This window comes from Natator depressus, chromosome 4, assembly GCF_965152275.1.
Source record: "Natator depressus isolate rNatDep1 chromosome 4, rNatDep2.hap1, whole genome shotgun sequence".
Taxonomy (NCBI): Eukaryota; Metazoa; Chordata; order Testudines; family Cheloniidae; genus Natator; species Natator depressus.
Window position 1 is genome coordinate 26,806,576 of NC_134237.1, and position 16,687 is coordinate 26,823,262.

The following is a 16,687-nucleotide window of genomic DNA, read 5'->3' on the forward strand; positions in this document are numbered from 1 at the left end:
TGTTGGGTGGATTCCAGTCTGCCCTCCGGGGGTCCTCTGGTTATTTCCACTTGACGCCTTCTTCAGCCGATGGACACTGGATTCTTAGGCTGGCACCTCCCTGATCATTCAGTTATTATCCACACCAAGCATCCATCCACATACATCCTCTATCTCTATTTTAATCACAATTGTTAATACAACAAAAGGGCGAGGAGTCTCTGGGTGCTGTTTCTGTTGTTAGAGTATTGCTTTGAGTCTCTGTGAATTGCTTTGAGAACAGACTCTGTCTTAGAATGTACTAACACAATTAGCGGCTTGCAAGTTTCACACATAGAGGGAGAGAAACAGTACCAAAACCCAAGAGACCTCTTAATTAGTAATACCCTGGAATTTAAACTATGGGGAATCAAACTCATTTGTGATTTTAATACAGAACTTCTTTAATATGATCCAACACCCCAAGGGTCGGTCCTGGGGCCGGTTTTGTTCAATATCTTCATAAATGATCTGGAGGATGGTGTGGATTGCACCCTCAGCAAGTTTGCGGATGACACTAAACTGGGAGGAGTGGTAGATACGCTGGAGGGTAGGGATAGGATACAGAGGGACCTAGGATTGGGGGATTGGGCCAAAAGAAATCTGATGAGGTTCAACAAGGACAAGTGCAGAGTCCTGCACTTAGGACGGAAGAATCCCATGCACCGCTACAGACTAGGGACCGAATGGCTAGGCAGCAGTTCTGCAGAGAAGGACCTAGGGGTGACAGTGGACAAGAAGCTGGATATGAGTCGACAGTGTGCCCTTGTTGCCAAGAAGGCCAATGGCATTTTGGGGTGTATAAGTAGGGGCATTGCCAGCAGATCGAGGGATGTGATCGTTCCCCTCTATTCAACATTGGTGAGGCCTCATCTGGAGTACTGTGTCCAGTTATGGGCCCCATACTACAAGAAAGATGTGGAAAAATTGGAGAGAGTCCAGCGAAGGGCAACAAAAATGATTAGGGGACTGGAGCACATGAGTTATGAGGAGAGGTTGAGGGAACTGGGATTGTCTAGTCTACGGAAGAGAAGAATGAGGGGGGATTTGATAGCTGCTTTTAACTACCTGAAAGGTGGATCCAAAAAGGATGGATCTAGACTATTCTCAGTGATAGCAGATGACAGGACAAGGAGTAATGGTCTCAAGTTGCAGTGGGGGAGGTTTAGGTTGGATATTAGGAAAACCTTTTTCACTAGGAGGGTGGTGAAACACTGGAATGTGTTACCTAGGGAGGTGGTGGAATCCCCTTCCTTAGAAGTTTTTAAGGTCAGGCTTCACAAAGCCCTGGCTGGGATGATTTAGTTGGGATTGGTCCTGCTCTGGGCAGGGGGTTGGACTGGATGGCCTCCAGAGGTCCCTTCCAACTCTGTTATTCTATGATTCTATGATTCATAGCCCGTGGCTGCCTTAGCATTTCTACTCTAAAAGGCCTTTTCCAGTTTTTAAAAACTTTCTCGAAGTTCCATTTCTAGTACTAAAAATGTCCAGGTTTAGTTTCTGCTCAAAAATAAATGTTGTGGAAAGTCTAAGCAAGAACTCTTCAGCTATCTTAGAGAATATTTACCATTATAAAAAAAGCTGCAACTGTTTTTAACATGTCAGAAGAAAGGGATAGAAACTTCAGATTTGGCACAGATATGTCCGATTATATATGTACCTTTCAATAGTTCCATGAAAACACATTTGGATTTGGCAGTTAGAAGAATTTTAAAAAACACAATTTGTACATGTGCACTGATTTTACATAGTCAAAAGAAATTTTCATTCACCACCTCCCAGCATTATATTCATATAGGACAAACCTGATTAACGGGTGTAATTTGAAAGGTATTTACTGTCTGTGAAACTGCAGATGAAGCCTCATCCATATTTTATTTGGAAATGTGTACAAAATGAAGTGGGTTCATGTATGCATGTGTTTATTTTTATATATATATATGCATACATTATACACTCATACACATCCCTAAATATATATGCATATCCATCTATAGCATAGATATGTATACTCACACACATACAATTCTACGTATCTTTCTATACATACATATACACCTGCACACACATCAAAATACAACACACAGAAAGAAAAAATCATTTACTAATCATGGCTCACAGTACAATTATAATCTCTTGGAAAAAGGCTAATGTAGTGCCCATCTTTAAAAAAGGGAAGAAGGAGGATCCTGGGAACTACAGGCCAGTCAGCCTCACCTCGGTACCTGGAAAAATCATGGAGCAGGTCCTCAAGGAATCAATTCTGAAGTACTTAGAGGAGAGGAAAGTGATCAGGAACAGTCAGCATGGATTCATCAAGGGCAAGTCATGCCTGACTAATCTAATTGCCTTCTGTGACGAGATAACTGGCTCTGTGGATGAGGGAAAAGCAGTGGACGTGTTGTTCCTTGACTTTAGCAAAGCTTTTGACACAGTCTCCCACAGCATTCCTGCCAGCAAGTTAAAGAAGTATGGGCTAGATGAATGGACTATAAGGTGGATAGAAAGTTGGCAAGATTGTCAGGCTCAATGGGTATGATCAATGGCTCCGTGTCTAGTTGGCAGCCGATATCAAGTGGAGTGCCCCAAGGGTCGGTCCTGGGGCCGGGTTTGTTCAATATCTTCATAAATGATCTGGAGGATGGTGTGGATTGCACCCTCAGCAAGTTTGCAGATGACACTCAACGGGGAGGAGAGGTAGATACGCTGGAGGGTAGGGATAGGATACAGAGGGACCTAGACAAATTGGAGGATTGGGCCAAAAGAAATCTGATGAGGTTCAACAAGGACAAGTGCAGAGTCCTGCACTTAGGACGGAAGAATCCCATGCACCGCTACAGACTAGGGACCGAATGGCTCGGCAGCACTTATGCAGAAAAGGACCTAGGGGTTACAGTGGACGAGAAGCTGGATATGAGTCAACAGTGTGCCCTTGTTGCCAAAAAGGCCAATGGCATTTTGGGATGTATATGTAGGGGCACTGCCAGCAGATCAAGGGACGTGATCGTTCCCCTCTCTTCGACATTGGTGAGACCTCATCTAGAGTACTGTGTCCAGTTTTGGGCCCCACACTACAAGAAGAATGTGGAAAAATTGGAAAGAGTCCAGCGGAGGGCAACAAAAATGATTAGGGGACTGGAGCACATGACTTATGAGGAGAGGCTGAGGGAACTGGGATTGTTTAGTCTGCGGAAGAGAAGAATGAGGGGGGATTTGATAGCTGCTTTCAACTACCTGAAAGCGGGTTCCAAAGAGGATGGATCTAGACTGTTCTCAGTGGTAGCTGATGACAGAACAAGGAGTAATGGTCTCAAGTTGCAGTGGGGGAGGTTTAGGTTGGATATTAGGAAAAACTTTTTCACTAGGAGGGTGGTGAAACACTGGAATGTGTTACCTAGGGAGGTGGTGGAATCTCCTTCCTTAGATATTTTTAAGGTCAGGCTTGACAAAGCCCTGGCTGGGATGATTTAATTGGGGATTGGTCCTGCTTTGAGCAGGGGGTTGGACTAGATGACCTCCTGAGGTCCCTTCCAACCCCATTATTCTATGATTCTGTGATTATTGTGGATTATGCAGCTAATAACTTTTTCAAGCAACTTTGACCAAGAAAGCAGAGAAGAAAGAAAAATATGCTATTGGCACTTACTTTGGACTGTGAAAGAAAAGGAGCACGTGGAACTTCATTTCCATTCTGTGTTGTATTCTCCACCTTCTGAAACTGACTTTTTATTTCATATTGTCCAGGTCCTGGAACACCCTGAAGAACATAAAAAAAGAAGCACTTAACATCCATTAGAGAAGTGCCCACAAGAATACTTAAGGTCAAGGGCCAACTAGTTAAATATCTGAACCAAACTCACCCTCTCTATGAAATTATGAACACTTCATTAAAAGACCAACCTAAAGGAACTGTTAACCAGCTAATAAAGAAAATAAGCAAAAATCTTGTGACAGTTTCCAAGATCCCAAAAAAAGATCCCCTGCAACTTTGCTGCTCTCTACTGACAGAGCTCAGTACTTCCGCCACAAGCAGTACACAGCATATTTAAATAATTTAGAAAATGTTAAAGTATTTTGTGATTTTATTCTTTTTCCATTTAGAGGGATTTTTCTGGCATATTTATGAATCAAAGTTTTCTTTGTAAAGTTTTTTTTCCATTTCATTGTTTAATTTAACTATTTGATACTTAATATAATGTGTTTAAAAAAAGAAAATATTGCTCTCTTTGCACAAGGCTGCGTGTACTTAATGAGTATACGCTAGATGTAGGTAGTCCTTTTAGTAACCAATTATTAGTGATTCATTGACTAGCTCTATGCGTGTCTTCCATTTTGCAATATAGAAAAGATTTTGCCTCTGCAGTACTTATTTACATAATTACAACATAAATTTTAGTTAACTCAAGAGTCACAATACATTCTGAATTTCTAATAAAAGGAAGCAGGCCCGCTCGCTCTATAGGGACAAACAAGAACTAATTAAATGCAAGAAGCTTTAAATCAACTAAACATGGTACAAAAATATTACATGGCTAAAGAAGATAGAAAAATAACTCTGAAATTAATCAGTTACAGTAATGAAAGGGACATTGTGCTTCATAGTCTATATTTGGATTATAAATGATTCAAAGCAGAAAATTAAACAGTAACAATAAACACTTTATAAGAAAAATGTTGCACCAGTTGCCATAGCATATGTTAGCAAACCAGATGCTGGGGGAAAGAGCATTGCTTTTAATGTAAATTTATAAGGTTCAGGAAGAATGAAAAGTAACCACACACTTGCGCACATGCACGCGCACACATCCCAGTATGCCTTTTCTTTTTCCTTAACTTCGTTTCATCTTAAATAAATCTCTGAATTTGAGTAATCGTAAAGAAAAATTATTAGATTTCTACACTCTTCCAGCTAATCTATCCTAGATTTTTACATTTTACCTAGATTACTGAGATTGTAGTTTACAATTGTGAATTAATGGTGAATTTTAACATGCACTTTTCCCATCTATTTCATTTCTTCCAGTTCATAGCAAAATATCTCCAAAAAGTGGAAGCCAAACAACAGTAAGGATTAAATACTTTTTATCAGCTGTTTCCCCCTACCTTGTGAAACTGTTATTTGAAAGTAAAAATAGTTTTTAAAAAATGTGAAAGGCCTGCCTTGAAAGCAGTTTCTGAAAGGAAGAAACAAAGGACCTGATTTTCAAAAAATGTGACCTGTCCCTACTTTTGTACATGCATGTTTACTGTATGTGCGAGCACATATCAGTGATTTTGTACCAAAACGTCATGGGAAGTGCACACACAAGTGAGCCTCTACTTTTTAAAACTCAAAATATTGGCAAAGAATGCCAGCGAACATTTACTACCCACTGTCACATGAGATAATCCATGGAGCTAGTATGCACTACATGCTGGAACTCTCATAAGAAAGATGTTCCCATGAAAGTGCGAAACACAGTCCTTCCATTCACTTAAGCTTCCTGGTGTTGAAAATGGCCAGCCTAGTTAACAGCAAATCCCAAGACTTGGTTGGCCACAGTCAGGATGCCCAAACAACTCTACCATTTGAACGCTTATTGGACAGACTTGAGTTGTGCAATAGGGGCTATTCAGGGAAGTTTGGCTCATGTCCTCACAGTTCTAAGAATAAAAACTGGTGGTTCTAAAAAGTAGACTGAAATATCTCTCATCAACATCAAAAAGCTGACTGCGAAACAGTACACTAAGAAGCTGACAAAAAATGCTGCAAGTCAACACCCACCACATACAGATAGGTCTGAATACAGTAATCTCTGGAGGGTCTGGAGTTCGAACTTAAGTAACTGCATTATACACACAAACGTGTTTCTGCATTCTCTCAAAAAGGAGGCTTAGAACACCACCTTGACCACAAGCTTTCTATGGACCATGATAAAGAAAACTAGAATCTTAAGATGACTACACATAATTACAGGAGTAAGATGACTAAGCCTTCCCCTGAAGAAAAAACATTTTATCAACTAGTCCACAGCTCCAAGAGAGCTAAAATTACAACTTCTAGTTAAATCCAATTCTAATGTGTCCAGGCCTCCACACAGAAATTCATATGACATAGAAGCATGTCAAGTGCTTCAGAAGTTGCTGTAATCAAGGATGGGATAGGAACTCAGTTTCTGGTACTGGATTCAGAGCCATTTGCAGCAGATTAAGGAGGAAATATGCTTTGAATTTAGCTGGATAAGATCTCTCCAGCCGAGGCCTTCATCAGCCCTGATCCTGATCCTTTTTCTTAAAATGATCAATAAAAGGTAGTGGAAGAAATGTCATAACCCTTGTAAATTGTACCGGCTCAGAATGAGTGCTGCAAATGCAACTTTTCCTACAGCACCTAAAGATGTTAAGATCCATTTGGCTCCCAAAGCATAGTGTAAATTAAATAAAATAAATTCAGTTTTGTGAGAAACATCTACAGAAATGGAAATAATAATTGTATGGTTATTTTTGCTATATTTATCTTCTTTTTTTAAAAATCAGAAAAATTTGCTGCATTTACAGAGAATATTCCCAAGCACCACCAACACTACTGCTGAGGATATGGCCAGCACATCATGCTCATTCTTGTGTTACAACCACTGTTCCCTCTAAACTGTGCGTGTGTTCGCGCGCACACAGATCCTAAACCCCACGCACACAGCGAAACACCGTGCGCATAAAAATTTGCACAGAAGCACAACAATTTGCATAGAAGAAAATTTTTGCACACACATCCTGTCAAAAATTTGCACAGAAGAAAGTTTTTGCACACACGGCTTGTCAAAAATTAGAGGGAACACTGGTTACAACTATTTGCAAAAAGGAAAAGGCAGCACTCCCCTCCCCAGCAGAAGCCAACCCTCTATGGGAACATAAGCACAAATATGCAGCCAACCTCTGTCATGAGAAAATTATCTTATGCAATTATAGTAGCACCACAGAACTATTACTTAATTTTTGTAATTTCAGAGATGTTGTTTGATGGAGCATAAATTGGACAATGAGTCCCCACACTATGCAATTGTATCCAAAACCTCGATGTGATTCAAACTTACTCAGGAAAGCAACAGTTTAAATCATTGGATATTTTGCCTGACTAAGTGGTACAGGATTGGGTAGAAAGACAGAACTTTCAGCAGCTAATAAGAAATCTCATTACAGGATGCTATTGTAAAGTTATGGATAAAGTTATATTTGTCCATACAACTGAATATTATGATAAATGAATCACATTTTTCTATATTTTAATAAACAATGACATATTTCAATATTATGAATTTTCCCTAACATCTGGCTAGCAAAGTTTGTTTACGCTACAAAAATGAATTTAACTTTTTTTTTTTTAAATAAAAAAAATCTGCAGGAAGTACAACATTCATTGCAGCAGGCAGGAATTAATTTTGTTCTGAGTAATTTGCTAAAAAAAGCTAGTTATTATTAAAAAAGCTTGATAGATTTTAGTTACAATTCTCTTACTTTTACCCAGTCATTAAAGTGATATTATTACACTATGATCTATCTCATGGAATCATTTGTCTTGAAACGGAGTACTTAATATTTTATACAGTTTTCATCAGAATATTCTTTATTTCTGGGATGAATGTGTAAGAAACATATACAGAGGTGTAACAAGACAGGACACTTAAAACAAACAGCAAACTCATGTATATTTAAATATTCAATTAAGTTTCTTGTAGCTTGTGCCAGTTAAATTCTCTACCTCAGTTCTATTCTGTAAGAGAAGCAAAATATTAAAGAAACACTGAAAATATTAGTTATAACTTTTTTAAATATTCACAGATATATATAAATGGAATTGTAACAGTGTATTTATTTTAAATGAAATCATAATAATAGTTTGCACATCTATAGCACCTTCCACCTGAGAATTTCTAAAAGTGCTGTAAAGGCATTAATGAAGTAAGTCTCACAATAACCTCATTTATATAATAATAAAGCAGCAGCCTCCCCATTTTACAGATGATGAAAACAGTAAACCTGTGGCAGAGCTAGGAATAAAACGCATATCTCCAGTCTCCTACTTCTTTGCATTAGCCACAAGAACAGCCTTCATTTCCAGAAGACCTATACACACATGCTTAACTTTATCTACTGTAAGGAGTATCAGTGACGCATATACACTGAAGTTAATAAGTCTGGCCAGTTTCAGTGGAGGGCATAATTGAAACTAACTAGAGTTATGGCAGTTTCAGTATGCAGATGACAAGCCTTCCAGGGTCCTCAGCTAAGTTTCCTGTAATATGCGCGGCTGTGCAGCAACCTATTTAGCACAGCGCAGATGCTCAGGGGAACCCTCCTGGGGACCTGCCGTGGCTGGAAGAGGGGCACTCCTTCCCCAGATGGCCCCCAACCTGCCACAGCCGAGGAGACCTCTGGCCCCAACTATGCCGCAGCCAGGGTGCCCCTACCCCAGCCCAAACCCAGCCAGGCGGCCCAGCTCAAACCCGGGGTGCCCAGCCCAGACCTGTTGCAGCTGGAGCACCCCTTTCCACACCCAGCCCCGGCCCAGACCTGCGAGGGCCAGGGGGAGGGGCACCTATCCTGCAGCCCCAGCCCTGGAGCTGTTGCTGTGGAGAGAGGCAACTCTTCCCCCTAGCCCAGGTGCTGCTGTGGGGAGAGAGAGCTGCGGGGAGTCCTCTCTCCCCACCATAGCGCCAGAGCATGCTCCTGCACCCCAAACCCCTCATCCCTGGCCCCATCCCAGAGCCCGCACCCTCAGCTGGAGCCTTCCCCCCCATGCCATCCCTCTTCCCCAGCCCTGAGTCCCTCATCCATGGCCCCACCTCAGAGCCTGCACCCCCAGCCGGAGTCCTTACACCCCTGGACCCCAACTGTCTACCCCAGCCCTGAGCCCCCTCCCACACTCCAAATCCCTCAGCCCCACTCCCAACACATGGATTTTGTTATGTGCACTGATATGAAGGTGATGTGTCACATATCACCTCCATATTGGTGCACATAACAAAATTCATTCCGCACATGGGTAGGAAAAATTAGAGGAACACTGATCCTCAGGTTCATGGCAGAATTGCAGCATGTAATTATTTGGGTTGGAAGAGACATCTAGAGTGTCCTGTAGTTCATCATGCTGTCAATAATACTTTGATTATACCGACTTATATATCTTCTTTTCCACAGCTGCAACCAACACAGATGTCACAGTATCTTAATTTTGCATTTATCTCCTAGGTAAAGGACAACTGGCTTAAACTCAACCTGGGCAAGACTGAAACGATGCTGGTCAGAACAGTCTTCAAGAAATAGCTGAGATATAATTCTCTCAATCCACTGAACACCCACTGCTCATCAATGTGGTGTGAAGCCTTTGGGTCCTGAGTTTAAATGGTTAGGTCAGTGACAAAATGCCTTCTTCCACCTTTCGCTTCTGAAGAAGCTCTAACCCTTCTAGTGGTCAAAACAGATGGGGAAGCTTACCGGTCCTGATAGTTATATGTTGCCATTAGTGTTGACATCATATGGGCAAGTGACGTATCATATTGTGTGGTGCGACATGGAAGAGAATGAAGGCAAAGGAATAAATGTATCTGAAAGGAATCCACATCCTCAAATGTGTCCAAAACCAACCACACAAGAAGAGTATTCTGAACTCATCGATAAATTGTCCTTAAAGTCAGAGAGTCAGCCCCAGTGTAAATAATATTTAGATAGTACAGGTCGATAGATATCCTAACCTTTAGGCAAGCTGATAAATTAACTTTTTTCCAGAAAACGTGTCTAGACTCTTTGGTTCTTTTTCTTTGGGAGTTGACTTTCCCAACTTTTTTACTTTCCATTTGCAGCAGTAACAACCCATCAAGTTGGAGGATGAGTATAAAATACTCATAACCTTTGGACAGTATTTAATATCTCTGACCAGCACATTCTGAAGTCGTTCAAACTGAGGCAGAGGTAGCCAAAAGATTTTGTGCCTGTTCTAATATTCCTTCATTTACAGGGAGGGAAATTATATTTTGAGAGGCTGGTTGTAAAATATCAAATAATTTGTATGATTTTTCCTGTACGATTTCTAGTGGGACTTCCAATGTTTCTGCAATGTGCCTCAATAATTCTGGAAAGGTTTTTAAATCATCAGTTTTTTCAGGCACCATGTATGAGATAGCTTTGTCACGTGAAGAAGAATGTGGAGGACCAGATGAATCTTCCTAGTGGATGAATACCTTCTGATCACTATAATTATGTTATTCTCCTGATGCCATCATTCAAGTAGGAGAATGATGCAACACTCGAGAATGTGAATTAAGTGATTTACATATTGTCACAGATCCAAGCGAGCACCCCTTCCTGGCCACCCATCAAGACTGCTCTGAGAAGGGAATCCAAGACTTTGTGCTCTGGATCGTCAAGGTGTTTCAAGCTCCTGGAGCCTGAATAGAGTTTAACCACTGTTCCAAGCTTCGGGTCTGTAAGCACACTCTCCAGATACAGATCTGCCATCTGGCACCCTCCTCCAAGCATTGGAGTCCACTGTCTAGCTGCCTGGCTCCTTTGCACGGCATTGACCCTTTAGACTCACCAGTTCAATATTAGGGTTGAACACACTCCTTTCCCAGAACTCCACCTAAAGGTGTGAAGCTTTTTGCTTACAGTTGAACTCTCACAGGTGCATGCTCTAGTTTTGAAGCAGTCAACACACACACACTTTGCCCAGTCTAACATCTTTATGCTCTTTTATATGTCTTCATGTACAGAACAGATGAGTACAGATCACACAAAACAAACACTAAACACATGTCCCTGCCTCAGTTTCCTCACCACTCCAAGAATTTTTTAAGAGGGGTCTGAGTCCCTGGGACCATCTGGGTACAGGAAAGTGGCCTGGAGCCCCCTACCCCACAAAAGTACTGTGTGCTGAGTGACCTCTCCCTCCTGGACTGGAGAAAATGGCCACCCAACAGACCAAACTCTGCCCTTTAAAACCTTCAGTGTGCTACGGCAGGTGACACCGTTGCCAGTTTCCCCACATCAGCACCCACCAGATGACTTTGTTGCCATAGTGAATTCCTCCCATTAATCCAGTTCTTCTGGGGAGGGACCAGTCTTTTGCCTAGAGTAAAGAAATTTCCAATAATTGGGTAGTTAAGAATCAACTAGCCACTATTCCAGAGGATTGGAAAAGGACAAATATAGTACCCACCTATAAAAAGGGAAATAAGGACAATCCAGGGAATTACAGACCAGTCAGCTTCAGCACCCAGAAAGATAATGGAGCAAATAATTAAGCAATCAATTTGCCATCACCTAGACGATAGTAAAGTGATAAGTAACAGTCAGCACGGATTTGTCAAGAACAAATTGTGTTAAACCAACCTAATAGCTTTCTTTGACAGGGTAACAAGCCGTGTGAATGGGAGGAAAGCGGTGGATGTGGTAGATTTTGACTTTAGTAAGGCTTTTGATACTGTCTCACATGACCTTCTCATAAACAAACTAGGGAAATACAATCTAGATGGAGCTACTATAAGGTGGGGTGCATAACTGATTGGAAAACCATTCCCAGAGAGCAGTTATCAGTGGTTCACAGTCAAGCTGGAAGTGCATATCGAGTGGGGTCTTTCAGTGATCAGTTCTGGGTCCAGTTCTGTTCAATATCTTCATCAATTATTTAAACAATGGAATAGAGAGTACACTTATAAAGTGTGCAGATGATACGAAGCTGGAAGGGGTTGCAAATGCTTTGGAGGATAGGATTAAAATTCAAAATGATCTGGACAAACTGGAGAAATGGTCTGAAGTAAACAGGATGAAATTCAATAAGGACAAATAAGGCAAAGTACTCCAGTTAAGAAGGAACAATCGGTTGCACACATACAAAATGGGACATGACTGCCTAGGAAGGAGTACTGCAGAAAGGGATCTGAGGATCATAATGGATCACAAGCTAAATAGGAGTCAACAGTGTGACACTGTTGCAAAAAAAGCAAATATCATTCTGGGATGTATTAGCAGGAGCATTGTAAGCAAGACACGAGAAGTAATTCTTCCACTCTACTCCACACTGATTAGGCCTCAACTGGAGTAGTGTGTCCAGTTCTGGGCACCATATTTCAGGAAAGTTGTGGACAAATTGGATAAAGTCCAGAGAAGAGCAACAAAAATTATTAAAGGCCTAGAAAACATGACCTATGGCGGAAGATTGAAAAAACTGGGTTTGTTTAGGCTGGAGAAGAGAAGACTGAGACATGATAACAGTTTTCAAGTACATAAAAGGTTGCTACAAGGAGGGGGAGAATAATTGTTCTCCTTAACCATCTGAGGATAGGACAAGAAGCAATGGGCTTAAATTGCAGCAAGGATGATTTAGGTTGGACATTAGGAAAAAGTTCCTGTCAGGGTGGTTAAGCACTGAAAGAAATTGCCTAGGGAGGTTGTGGAATCTCCATCATTGGAGATTTTTAAGAGCAGGTTAGACAAACACCTGTCAGGGATGGTCTAGATAATACTTAGTCCTGCCATGAGGGCAGGGGACTCGATTAGATGATCTCTCAAGGTCCTTTCCAGTCCTATGATTCTGTTATTATTCTTTTGCCACTTGCCATTGGAATTTTCAACCTAACATGGAGGCAAACAGACCATAGAGAAGGCAAAATGCTGCACATTCAAATTGGAGTTTGCAACCTCACACAGACACATGAGGTTTATAATCTCTCACAGAATTTATAAATTGTGCAGACATATTCCCAATTCATCACACACATATGTCCTGTGTATTGTGGGATAACTTGTCCCAAACTTGTGAGGAAACTTGCGGATACTATAGCCATGGGGACCAACAGAGCCAAGGTAGAGGACCATATGGGTGAGACACATTCACCCAACTCGGAGGATCCCTAGGAGAGTAATTAGGTTTTAAACTTTTTAATTCATAAGCCTCATTTGTATTGCTTTTTCTATTATTTTTTTTTCCTGTCTTGCTCTGTTCTTAGGTGGATTCCTCTTGCTGGAGCTGAAGGGAATCAGAGTCAGAACATGCAAATCTTTCTGCTGATGGGATAGCCAAAGGAGATTTTAAAACTCAAGTAGGCTTCTATTCTTACCCCTATTGTTATCTGATGAAGAGAAACCTTCATTACAAGTATCTCTGATCCTTCATAATCAGGTGAATTAGATAGTACAAAAATAGGAAACGCTTGCAATAAACGTGACTCGGGCTCTGGAGTTACTGTATTCTAAAAACAAGGCAAGACATCAAGGAATCTGTCATTGTTGAGGAATCCTTTGCTTCATCTAGCTACTTTGAAATCTCCAAAGGCATTAAAACAGTCAGTGCTGAGAAAGAGTTTGATCTTAACAATCCCATAGTGCCAACTGGCAAAGGATTCACTGTTCTGTAACTGCAACTCCTATCAGGCCTGACAAACTCACTATTCCTAACACATCACTTTCATAATATTTAGCCATGAAAGGTCTTGTGAGGTGTCTAATAAAATCTTATGTAAATTAAGCATTGTAAGCCAACACAATGGAAGCCTGTTTTCATATGGAGTTAACACAAGTACATGAAGACAACTTCTAGCTAGCACATCAAGAAAAAAACCACAGGGTTTAGCCTGATTCTGGGGACAAAACAATGACAGCACAAAAAGGACGGTGCTTTTTGCATTCATGAAAGGTGATCCCAGCCATGTTGGCTGGTAAGGCTGGGAGAATGCTTCAGGTGAGAAACTACTTTAGACAAGGATTTTAGCCTGCTAAAGTCACGTTTAGACTAGAAGAAACATGTAACACTTTTTGTTTTATATGTAACCATTTCTATTCCCATTATCCTTACTCAGTATCTTAAATCTTTATCTTTGACAACAAACTTATAATTGTTTTCACTATAACTAAATCTCAGTGCTGTGATGTTATAAAGAACCTGATGCTGAGTTGTACCAGTCAAGCTGTGTGTATACTGTTTTCTTGGGGACAGCAAACATGTTAATTTCTGTGAGCGTCCAGTGACAGGGGCTGAATACTTCAGGAGGACTTTGCCAAAGGGGATCAGGGGCTGGGGTATGCCTACTGTTACCTTCAAGACAAAGTAAAGGCTTCCAGAGCCCTGAGGAAATTGTTCGGGTGGCTAATAGACTGGTGGTGTCCAGGAGCTGACATTCAGTTAAGCAAAAGTAAAGTATTTCTTTTGCTGAGGCAGGGGGGTAACAAGGTGACCCTCAGTTCTGGGCACTCTGAAAAGCCATCTCAGAGATTCCCTCATCAAAGATGGTACAGCTAAAGCCATAGCCAGGGTGGATCCTCCTGGTTTCCAGCAGTCTTAAGCCAGACTGGTGCAAAGCAGATAGAACAGACTCAACGTCAAGCCCAAAGCGTTCACAATAACTTTTCTACTCCCACAGGATTTTCAGTGAGAGGGATTTATTTGGTCTACTGGGTTTTTGATTTATTAATGATGCACCTTAATAACCATCATAATAGAGTTACACATATCGAAAGCTACTATGAGTAAAATATTATTATATAATGAGCTCCATAATCTCTGGAGAAATAATATATAAGGATATTATACCCACATAAGTATTACTTCAGTCCAATGAATTTCATCTCCAGAACGTTGAATCAATACGCATGTTATAATTACACTACTAATGCAACTTCTGAATTTATTTTATAATGCTAAAGTGCTGCAGTCTGTACAAAAATGATAGCCAAATTAGTCAGTTTCATTCTAAAATTATAAATATTCAGTGTGAAAATGCATTAGTATTGAAATAAAACTCATTCTATGAAACCTTACCTAATGAAAATTCTTTCCTCAGATAAATATTTGATACTCACCTAAGCAATCTGTGTATTCACATAATGTAGGATTACGACTGATACTAACCTGCCAGCACTGTTTCTTCCTTTGCTGCCCCCCTTGATGTCATAACAGACAAACCTCCAGTTTTTTTCCATCAAGCAGAGACCTCTTGGGAATCTAAATACAACATGGAAGTGTATGACCCTGCTACTACATTAGAAATGAGCTTACTTTTCCACTCCCAAACTTTACTTTTTATTGATTTAAATATTTTAAAATCATACAGATGCTGTATTCTACAAAGCTCAAAATCACACAAAACTATACATGTTCACAGTTTGGCACCAGCATAAGCTCAGTACAAATTCTTGTATATCCGTATGGGTCAATGCCTGAATCCCGCATTCACAATAGAGAGAAAACTAGGGTCCAATGAATACAAAGCCAAAGAGTGTAAATAAACATGCATCTTAAAATCTCTCACCACCATTTGAAGAGTCCGGTGGAAAGAGGTCAACAGCCATATTTGACTGATCTTCAAAGCAGCATTAATTTCTCAGCAAAATAACGAATTTGCTAAACTTTAACAAACATTTACATTGGCACATATCAGCCCCACTGTTATTGAACGGCAACAAAGAAAATTGTAGATAAATGTATTATTAATAATTAATAAAATATGAATAATATTATATTATATTAAATATTATAATTATTATAATATTCATATTATTTATATATATTTATCTTCAAAGCATTGTACAAACATAACTAATTGTCACAATACTCCTTTGCAGTAGGTATGAACTATTATCATAATAAAAGTGAGTCATTAGTTTGATGGCTAAGCCAGTCTGCTTGAATGTTCTTGTTGCTCCTGAAATATCTTGCACAGAAAATAAAGCCACAGGTCTCTGAACAGAAAAGAATCACAAGCTTTTTGTCCCCCATGGTGATTTCTATAAGCAACTGTGGTGCTAATGTTGCATTCCAACAAAATGGAATTGGTAGAGATGAGAGGAAGGAATTAACTAACTGACGGGCCAATTACCCTGAGCTCCAAGAAACAGAAAATGAGGATAGACTCATGCAAAGTCCATTTCACTTGAGAGTATCTGTTCACCATTTGGCTTTCCAACCTGAAAGATTATCAGTAAAAATTCAAGTCACAGGAAACCATTAAGAGGATTGCCTGAGAATTAATTGGTTTTATGAACTCAACAGGAAAAAACAGTAGCATGAATCTGGGTGAGGTCACAAACCAGAACATTAACTATAAGTGATGGTCCCACTAGGACAGTAGAAAGGATTGAAGGAAGTTTATATATGGCGTTAAAGACCAGTCAACTGTATCTGAACCATCAAGCCTAGAAGGTGAAGGCCCAGTCAAATAGACAGCCTAGGAGTCCTATAAATCCAAAATAAGGAGTCTGAACTGGGAGAATCTGTCCTTGTAAGGATTTTGCGGTGGGGGGGGGAGAGGAAGGGGTGCATGCAAGAGAGAGATTCAAGTCATTTTTGGCCAGAAAAAGAGCTCTCAAGGTATATCTACACTACAATAAAAGACCCGTGGCACTGTCTCTCAGAACCAGGGTCAATGGACTCAGGATCACAGGGCTCGGAGTGAGAGGCTAAAAATATCGTTGTAGAAGTTCAGGCCTCACAGAATCTGAGAGTCTGGGATCCAACTCAAGTCTAAATGTCTACACTGCTATTTTTAGCCCTAAAGCTTGAGTCCCATGAGCCTCAGTTAATTGACCAAAGCTCTAAGACTCAGTTGTACTGGTTATATATTGCAGTGTAGACACACACTCTGATGCGCCAAGTTTTGTGTAGGAGTAAGAGCACTCTTCTGAAAGTTGCTAATGCATTTAT

General features: G+C 40.4%; 1 protein-coding gene across 5 annotated transcripts in view; it reads right to left on the reverse strand.

The window, feature by feature from the left end:
- STPG2 (sperm tail PG-rich repeat containing 2) overlaps positions 1-16,687 on the reverse strand; it is a 431,616-nt gene that overhangs the window by 330,705 nt on the left and 84,224 nt on the right. For all 5 annotated transcript variants that reach the window (XM_074950652.1, XM_074950649.1, XM_074950650.1 and 2 more), the window contains one exon: positions 3,665-3,775. In XM_074950652.1, the coding sequence (XP_074806753.1) occupies positions 3,665-3,775 (111 nt within the window). The remainder of the gene's footprint in view (positions 1-3,664; positions 3,776-16,687) is intronic.